Here is a 10,000-nt window from a genome sequence, read left to right as displayed (position 1 = left end):
TTTCTCTTTTGTCTCTTTTAGTGACCAGTTAGAACTTCCATTCAACCAGTGGAGTCGGCAGATGGTATTGAGCTGGTTGGCTGATCTGGGCTTAGGGCAGTACTCCTCACAATGTGGAAAAGTAGTAACATGTGGGCAGGATCTGCTGAAAGCATCACCTCACCACCTGGAAAAAGACATGGGCTTCAAGAACCCACTTCATAGAAAGAAACTTGTTCTTGCCCTTCAGGTAGACACTCCTTAAAAATCATTATCAAATCCATGGGATGAACAGTATTGTAAAGCATTTTTTGCTGTGTGGGGAGTTTTCACTCTATTACAGGATCATAATCTTTGATATTTATCAAGTGCAAAAACTGGACAGTAGTGGTGCAGAAATGTTTCTTTGTTCAATAAAATGCATGCCACTTTTTGTAAGTGTTCTTCAATTATTGGACAGGTGTGCTTTTATTGTTACATGACATGAAATTGTGAAAAATTATTTCCTGTTTTTTTTCTGTTTGGCAATGTTATCCTGAGAGTTTTTTGCAGGTGCATTGAATTTTCTTGAGTGTTATATTGGACATAAATTACCAAGATGTTCTTCAGGGATTTTGATACCAATAATGAAAAGTCATTTAAACTTTTTTTCATTTTGTGACTATATGCATTTCAAATATAGTGACATGCATTCTTGAATGAATTAAGTTTAGTAAAATGGTCAAGGAATAGGGGTAAAAAGGACTGGAGACACGATAACATATTGACATCACACCAAAAACTTGATACACAACCAGTGTACAGGACAGTTTATGTTATTTCATGGTTCAATTTCCTACTTAGTCCAAATTTTTGAAACTACTGTAATTCAATTTTGAGGGTTTTTTGTGTTTTATGTAGTGTTTAAAAAACGAGCAGCAGTGTTTTATCGGGGTTTAAAAACACGAGGCTTAGCCAACTGTTTTTAGTCCCGATAAAACAGGTGCTCTGCGTTTTTTGAATGGCTTAAAAAGCATTCCACAAAAAGCGTGTCCCTCTGGACTCAAAACAATGGTTCGAATTGTGAGAGGTGAATATTAGCATACAAGAAAAACAAGCTATGCCATATTAGTATTCTTAAGATAACGAATGCTAACGAGAAGTGTTTTATCGGGATATAAAGCTCATACATGTGACGTTGTTAGACGGAGTGAAATCTGTAGGTCTCACTCTCAGCTGGGGAATGGTTAAGGACGGTGCCTACTAATTCAAAGATATTTTTGTGCGGTTTACGGAACATGTGGGGAAAGCATATCTTAACAAGTGTTATTGAAATCCAACCAGAAAATTGGGTAACCATGCATTTTTTGAAGATACTTAAAGTGCACCTAACCCCAAAATATTTTTTTCGCTAAAATGAATCTTTGCAACTGCTCGAAACGCATTGCGGCCATTTTTTCATTTCTCTAACAAATCCTGGCATTTTATAGGCTCTGAAAGTTGCGAAAATCCAAGCATCTTTTGTTCACGACCGAGTCAGAAGGGGAGTGGGTCTATTCCTGATTTGACGTCACAATCTACTTTGCATGCATATTTACAAAAAGTTAATGCAATGTAAATCAGTTTGTGACGTCAAATCAGGAATAGACCCACTCCCCTTCTGACTCGGTCGTGAACAAAAGATGCTTGGATTTTCGCAACTTTCGAAGCCTATAAAATGCCAGGATTTGTTAGAAAAATGAAAAAATGGCCGCAATGCGTTTCGAACAGTTGCAAAGATTCATTTTAGCAAAAAAAATATTTTGGGGTTAGGTGCACTTTAATCAACAATACACAATGTATTTGTAACAACCTTTCCAATACAAAGCAATGTATGGCGTTCTTTTCCAAATTGAAGCTTAATTGTCTCTGAAAAATGTGTGGTTACCCCCAATTTTCCTTTTGGATACCAATACATCCTTGTATTGATAAGCACCACCGTTACGAAATTGGAGTATCTCGAGATGCGCAGAACATATGTGCAATAACAATAGTAAGCACCGTCGTTAAAACATTATCTACTTAACAAGTTTTTACTACATGTGATCATGAGTGATAAATCCATTTCATAATTTGTCATTCTGAAACAGAATATCATTCCAGATTATACAATGGCAAAATAGATATAGCATAAGTTAAAAGGACAAATCAAAGCCAAAAATGACGAAATTTTTAGTACTGGAAAACAATCCTGAACAAATTAACTTCCTTCCCATATCTGTAACAACCTATTTCCTTTAGAAGGCTCACCTTCCTCACAACCAAGAACAAATCATGTTGAGTTACAGTAAGATCATGTGTGCTTTCCCTTGAAGAATGTTGCATTATGTGAGTGAGAGAAGGGGGCATTTGTACACCTTCCTTGAGGTTATTTTTTGATTTGTTTCGCTTTGAGTTAATTTGATTTCCTGTCTCCCCAATCAGTAGAGCTGGAGACTTGAATAAAGTGATTATTTGTGTGGTTCAAAACTTCAGAAAATGGAAAAGGTTTGAAGTGGTTTCAAGAAGCACCGATAGCTGATGAAAAAGTGCTGGCTACTTCACTCAGAGAAGTCGCATACTTTTTCCCTAAACTGAAGTAATTAAAGACAGATTCTTTCAAACCTAAGATTAAAATTCATTTGGACAGTGATAACAAACGGTTACTCCTTCTCAAACCAGCCGCCAACTTTTTCTGTTTTGTTGTGCACTACATGTACTAGGTAATGGTGCTCTTTTGATAGTATAATCAGCTTCAGTTCAGTTTTAGCCATTAAATGTCCATCGTTGGACGTGGGCCTTCCCCAATGTCCTCCACTGGTCTACGTTTTGCACAACATGGTGCCAGTGTTCTACAAAACTATCCAAGTTGTCGTTCCATCTTGTCCTTGGTCTTCCTCGGTTCCTTGTATGTCCCCGGGGCGTCCAGAACGTAATGCGTGTTGTCCAACGGTTATATGTTCTTCCAGCTGTACGACCAGCCCAATTCCATTTGAGTTTACTTATCATTTCAATGATATCTCATACTTTGTTTTTTTCGGATCCATTGAGCTGTTTTACGGTCTCTCCACGTGATGTTTATCGTGATTCTTTCATGGGCTCTCTGTATAGTTCTGAGTTTCAAGGTTTGTTGTTTCATAAGATTCTAGGTTTCTGATCCAGAGGTAACTCTTGGTAAAATGCACTGGTCATAAACCTGACGTTTAAGAATGATTGGAATGTCTTTGTTTCTGAGAATCGCACTTGCCCTGCCGAAAGCTTGCACTCCAAGGGTGATAGGGCGTTTGATCTCTTGTTCCTTCAAGGCGGAATCCATGGAAATGCATCGACCGAGATAGACGTTATGATCGACTTCTTTGATTTCGTTACTGTCAATGGTGGTTGGTTTGTCTACGACCCCAGTGAACTTGTTGTACATAACCTTGGTCTCAGTTCTTTAGGTTCAGGCTAAGCCTGACTTTGAGGCTAGCTTGGTTGAGCTTGTGTAGCATTTCTTGGCGTTCTTCATTATTGTTGGCAAAAATAATGATGTAGTCAGCAAACCATAGTTGAGTAAGAACCAGTTCTGCTGCTTCAACCTTTTCTCATGCTGACGCGGGTGGTTTGAGTTTCTTTCATTTCTCCATCAGATCTTATAAGGGTTTCTTCAGATAATTTCTTGGCTCTTTTGCAACGGGTTTTGAATTCTTTAGCTGTAGCTACCAGAGGTTTGACGATGTTGCCATTGAGATCTTTGATGGTAGTTTCATTGACATTTCCGTCATTCTCTTCTTCTAGAACTGCGTATATCTTTTGGAGTTTGATTCTAAACTGCTCGACACAAAACGGTGGTATTCGTAGGGGCTCTGGCTTATGGTGGAACAAACGGCGCCTTTCTCTTTTGGTGTCGATTTTGACTGTGCATCTTACCATCCTGTGATCACTGCCGATATTGACTTGGTTCATGACCTCGACGTTTTTAGCGATCTGGCCCCAGTTGTTCGAAGGGTGGATAGCGCTATCCACCAGATAAATCGCTATCCACTGGATAACTCAATGGTTTCGCTAGTGTTTATCCGCTGGATAGTGATTTATCTAGTGGATAGCGTTATCAACCTTTTGAACAACTAAGGCCTGATTTTTATCTGTGATGATGTAGTCGATTTCGTTATTATCAACGTTTCGTCGTTTGGACTATGCCTGGTCTATCTCCTTTGGTTATTCTTTTCGAAGGACGTGTTCATGATCTTAGAACCATGGGCAATGGCGTAGTTGACAAGATCAACGCCTCCATCATTACTGTTATCATACCCAAAGGCGCCTAGACATTCTTCATCTTCGCCTCCAACCTTTGCGTTAAAGTCACCCATGATGATGTTGAAGTGAGCTTTGTTGTTTTGCATGCATATGCTGTGTAGTGGTCGTCATAGAAATTATCCAGTTCTTGACTGGAAAGGGAAGTGGGAGTGTAGACCTGGATGATTTTGAGTTTATATCACCTTAAAGTGCAAATGGTGACTGAGGCCACACAGTCCAAGGTGGACAGAAAGCATCCAATGTTACTGGTGAGCTTCCCGTGAATCAGAAAGCGTACCCATCCATGTTGTAAAGGATGTGTTTACTTCTGAGTTCTATGATCTTCTCGCCTGGTCTTCGCATTTCACTGATACCGATGATTTCCCATTTGGTGTTTTCAATCTCCTTTTCTAGTTCAGCAAGATGACTCTCGTCCGGAAGTGTGCAAACATTGTAGGTTGCAATTTGAAGCGTTGTGACCTTGTCCTCGCTGCATTGTTGGTTGGATAGTCATAATTGGCACACATCACCCCTACCTGTAAGTGGTGCGGTTGGGCGTTGGCTTAGATCCGTTGAGCCAACAGGAGCAGCTGGCATTTTGATGAGGTACCGGTAGTTCATGAAGAGAAATGAGCCAGATCCTGCCACGCAGGCCCAGTGTGGGTTGGCAGGGTTTGGGATTGGTGTGCTCTTAGTCAGCGGCCTCGGATCCAACCTTTCCAATGTCTGTGAACATGCTTGGTATAGCTTGTATTGTCATTAGCCCATGCAAGCTCCGTCACCACGACAAGCTTCCACACCATGATGGTATAATGCACTGGCATAAAGATATGTTACACTGTGCATGTACGTATAGATGTGTGCATTGTCAGATAATTTGCCCTTGATAAGATAAAACTGTAATCTACTTCTGTTCAACCAGCATCAATAGAAAGAGGATAATACTAAAAAAATGACACCTAGCAAACAAACATGCCCAATCATTTATAAAATTACTTTTATCTGACAGGCATTGGTTTCCGATGGACCAGACGTAATGGGCAGACTCAGTAACCAGTGGGTACTAGGTATGATATCAAAATGTCCTTAGTTTATTTCAATGAGGTCAGTACATGTATACTGGAGGATTGACTCTATAGGCAGCTGATTACTAGTGACATTTGAGGAAACCACTATTTAACTAAGTTTAGTTTGTTTTTATATCAAGTTACTATTCATGCACAAGCCTTGGAAATGTTGAGTTGACAATATTTGAGTGAGACAAATCAAACGGGTGTTTTTGGGGACCTTTTTGTCGGTTTTATACGTATTGAATCCAAGGCATGTTATACATGTATGTCAGAGGGTTCTTGAAGAATGGTAAAACAGTGTTATTTCATTTCTTGTTTTTTTCAGGTTGGCTTGAAGATATTGGTTTACCACAATACAAGGATGCTTTTAGTGAAGGTTCAGTTGATGGTCGTATGTTGAATTACCTCACCTTTGTAAGTATTGCAGCCTTGCTATGAGCTGTTGATCTCTTTCATAATCAGATGAATCACCATGGCAGATGATTCTTTTCCCTGGAGGCTCTGATTATTTCTGTTAGCATCAAAAATGCAGACCTCTGTTTCTGAACCAGGGACTTCTAGCTCTTATGTGGCATTTGCAAAACTTTAAAAACACAGGTTGTTGCCAGTGGTTTAAAGAGAAGAGAAAAGAGTTTAAATACAACACTGCATATTTCATAAGTAGCCAGTGGTTGTTGATCTCAGTGTTACCAGAAAAAGTACACCTCCAAGGACAAGAACACTGAACATAGTATTACCATCAATGTGGTGATGGACATGTACAGTACATGCAATAACTCTGTGTGTGTTATTGATGATCAATGTGGCTGCATCTTCTGTCTTTAAAAAAAATATCTGGAGCAGGTTCATAGCCACCTTCACTACTGGAAAATTTTAAGGTGGCTCTGAATCTGCTCCAAGGATTTTTTTCTAACTTTGCAGAGTTTCAACGTAGCCTGCTAATCAGTTTTCAGCAATAAGAAATGGGGGTTACCTAGTTCGTTACTGAGATGTAAGGATTTACGTGAAACAGTGTTGTAGACTTAATCCTTCTGATACAACATCGGCTCCAAATTTTCAAAATGGGAGTGAGCTTTTTGTTTCATTCATTGGAGCAGGGATGGTGTAGTGGTGACATCAGTCACCTCCCGCCAATGTGGCCCTGGTTCAGTTCCTAAACTTGGCGTCATATGTGGCTTTAGGTTGCTTCTCTACTCTGCTCTTACAGGTGTTACTCCAGTTTTCCGGTCTCCTTAAAAACCAATATTTGACTTAATATGAATTACCAGTAAAATGTCCCTAATTGGTGCCTGAGTGCTAGACTGGGGCACATCATTTTCATTGGAGGCGACACATATGACTTATGCATAAATACCCACTCCTCCTTCCAAAGAAATAATTTAAAAAGTGTATCTCAAAGGGGTTGAGGCTGTATGAGGGAATGGCATCTGTCATCTTGAGTTTTTTTTGGTTTTGAAACTCATCAGCAACCTTTGTTTTAATTTACCTTAATTTTGTTCCTATCAGAGTGATATGCTGTACCTCAAAGTGCATAATGCTTTTCATCATATTGCCATCAAACGGGCCATACAATGTCTCAGGTGAAAATTATTTACATAATGGTACTATGCTCTTTAAGCTTTGTGTCTGGCGTGATAAAAAGAAGGTTTTAAAATTTTTGTTTCGTTGAATTTTTCTTAATTATCATTTTCTTTTGTCCAGTCTTTGTGAAGTTGTGTTATAAGTACAGAAGTCTTGTTTGTGTAGGGAGAGCAGATCCTATCTGAAGATTTTTGCATGAAGGGAAATATCTACCATACATGCAGATGTGACGACTGTCAATGACAGGATCATGTACTAGCCAATCCGTTGAATTGTGTTGCACTGGTGCACGGTATTTGCAAAAAGCAATGTCTACACGTGTATTTTTTTTTTTTTTTTAATTCTCTCCACTTCTTTAAAACATTACACTGAAAGTTACTCAACTGAAAAAGAAAATCTGAGAAGAAGCAGAGAGGGCAACATATTGAAAAGTAATTACCAGAAGATGAGCTATCGTCTTTTCTTTCTTTCTTCCAAAAAAGCTTCTTTTTCTGAGAGTAACTTCTGTTGACGATCAATATTTTACTAGCTATTATAGTTTTATTTGATGCCACGTATTCTTATTTGTAATTTTAGGTTACACAACTTCCATCCAAACTGTCTTAAGAGACATCCAGTAGATGAGGTAAACACTGCATGCATTGACGCCCCAATAGTGGTTGACAGAAACTGAGCCGTGTTTTGAATCGGTATTTTAACGGGATGAAGGGAGCGCCGGAGGCACAATTCGTTAAGAGGGTCTGGGGGAATGCTCTCCCATAAAATTTTGAAATTCAGAGGCATGGAACTGCTACTTTCATAGATATTTCGTCAAAAGTAAACGTTAATTCGTCCAAGTTTAGAAAGACAGGTACTTTTAGATGTTAAGATTTTGTAATCTACCGCTTCTACCTGTAATTTCGACAGTTTCAACCAGCCAAACTCATGGAAACTGTAGGGAAATGCCAACGGACTATTGTCTTGGAATATTGCTTTCCTTTTGTTTTCTGTTTCATAAAGACGAGCGAATCGGTTGTGAAAAGTTTCAAAGGTAAAATCATTAAAGTTCAAATTACCTTCGCAGCTGTCCATAAAGAGGCAACATTAACTTTTCATTCGAATATGTAATTTCAAAGGTAAAATCATTTAAGTTCAATTTTTGTTGGGGGGGGGGGGGGGGGAGGCAAGTGCTCCCCTTGCCCCTCCGCTAGCTACGGCCTTGTAATGGTGGCTGAATCCTAATTATCGACTCACACCTAAAAAGTACCTCCAGACGCTTTTTTAAGAGAACTAATGAAGGTCCCGCTATCACCATTTCTGCGTGGATTGATGCTATTTTTCTCTATGTAATTATTTGTTCATTCAGTCCGTCTCCTCAGGAAAATTTTCCTTTAATTGAAGAATGCCAATCTTTCCCATGTCTGTTAAGAAACTGACATACTGTATACGGAACAGACGTGATTCCTTTCTTCACTACATGTTCGTTCTGATTCAAAAATACGCTTGTCTGATTTCGTTTTTGTAAAAAATGTAAATTTCGGGGAAAGAATTGTACGTTGCATGTTTTACTTTGTTTTACTGAATGATGTGATTATTTTTGGCTCTTTTTTCATGCAGTCATGGCTAAAAGGTGCTGATGTGTTGCTGTGGACAAATGGGCGAGTCACTGAATGGTTACGGCTTGTGGATTTAGCAGAATATGCACCAAATCTCAGAGGAAGCGGGGTGCATGGAGCCCTTATGGTAAGATTTTGAAAGACTTTTACTGTTCCCTGGTCAACGTGTTTTGTAGCTGTTATAATGTACACAAGTTTTCACCTACAATTGAACAGTAACATAAGATCAAATCGATGCCAATTTCCATGTGTGGCAATTTTGGCGTAACAAAGCCCAAATTGAGGCCATTGGATTCAACAAATAGTGCTGTTTTCCTAGTTTAGTGGAGTCTACTTTCTTAACGTCCGTGTCGCCGCAGAAAATAATTTTACAGCTTGAAATCATTCTTTCTTTTTAAAGTTAAGCACATTTCACTTTAAAACAAAAATTTCGATGTTTGAATGCACACACCCACACACCGAATAGCTACTTTGTCCCAGGTGAGTTTGTCTCTGTCTTTTACAGCACCAATACAAAGTCAAGCAGACTGAACTTCATCTTGTTCATTTCTGTCAACAAAAGAGAGACTTTTAAGGCTCTAAAGTTATTCTGTGTTATCTTACTGTGTTTTATCGCCCCTGACAGATTCTTGATCCTCGCTTCACGGCTGAGAGCCTAGCAGCACTTTTGTCAATCCCAAACAGTAAAACACTTCTACGAAGACACTTGGCCACTCACTTCCAGAGTTTAATTGGTGCAGAGTGTCATCAGATGAAGGAAAAAGCTGCAGGGGATCCGACATTTCAGCCACTTATGCCAGGAATAAAGCACAAGGTACTGATTATTGAAATAAAAGACTCTGAACCCCGTCAGATGAAATGAAGAGATGATATTTTTCCAGTGAGGACTCGGGGATACTCGGAAAAAACCCGAGTGCTTCTTTGCAGGAGTCGAACCTACGACGATCTTCCGATTACTAGTTCGGATGCTAGTCCAGGCCATTAAACTAGGTTCAGATGATAATTTGCAAAGGAGCACTCGGATTTTTCACGAATATCCCCGAGTCACAATTGAAAAAATATCATCTCTTGAAAGTACTGATTGTTTTATCTGGAGAGAAAGAGACGTGTTGCACACGGATTCCAAGTGTAAGGTCAGTTACCGAAGAGAGAATTTTTGCTCCTCATGTCTCGATTCTAACATTAAAATTTTCTGATTTGAATAAGAGCAGCATTGAGGAGTCTCTCGTTGCTGAAGCAAAGGTATGGTAACGAGGAGAAGTTAAGTTTTGCAGATCTGTAGAAATCCTATGAGGAGGTTGAAAAGAACCTTTCATACACTTTCTTCGATAATGATTAGGCAGTCAAAAGGTCTCCGTCCTTGGCTGGAATGCGAAAGCGAGGAAAAGGGAACATGGAGCCGGATGATTATGTGTGTCCCATGGACCTGGAAGTTCCTTCCTCATTACAGTCGTATGTTATGCAGCGAAGCAGAAGGTCGAGTGAATCTCTTCGATCCAGACT

At 39.4% G+C, this 10,000-nt stretch overlaps 1 protein-coding gene across 1 annotated transcript in view; it reads left to right on the top strand.

Annotated features, from left to right (window-relative positions):
• LOC138015021 (liprin-beta-1-like) overlaps nucleotides 1–10,000 on the top strand; it is a 38,707-nt gene that overhangs the window by 23,569 nt on the left and 5,138 nt on the right. Inside the window, 8 exon segments of the mRNA XM_068861915.1 lie at nucleotides 22–229; nucleotides 5,261–5,318; nucleotides 5,647–5,735; nucleotides 6,828–6,901; nucleotides 7,479–7,527; nucleotides 8,499–8,624; nucleotides 9,123–9,311; nucleotides 9,837–10,000. The exon segment at nucleotides 9,837–10,000 is cut by the window's right edge and continues 28 nt beyond it. Coding sequence (XP_068718016.1) covers nucleotides 22–229; nucleotides 5,261–5,318; nucleotides 5,647–5,735; nucleotides 6,828–6,901; nucleotides 7,479–7,527; nucleotides 8,499–8,624; nucleotides 9,123–9,311; nucleotides 9,837–10,000 — 957 coding nt within the window.

Source organism: Montipora capricornis, chromosome 9, assembly GCF_036669925.1.
Source record: "Montipora capricornis isolate CH-2021 chromosome 9, ASM3666992v2, whole genome shotgun sequence".
NCBI lineage: Eukaryota > Metazoa > Cnidaria > Anthozoa > Scleractinia > Acroporidae > Montipora > Montipora capricornis.
Note: the sequence above shows the minus strand (reverse complement) of the source record. Positions and strands in the feature narration are given on the sequence as shown.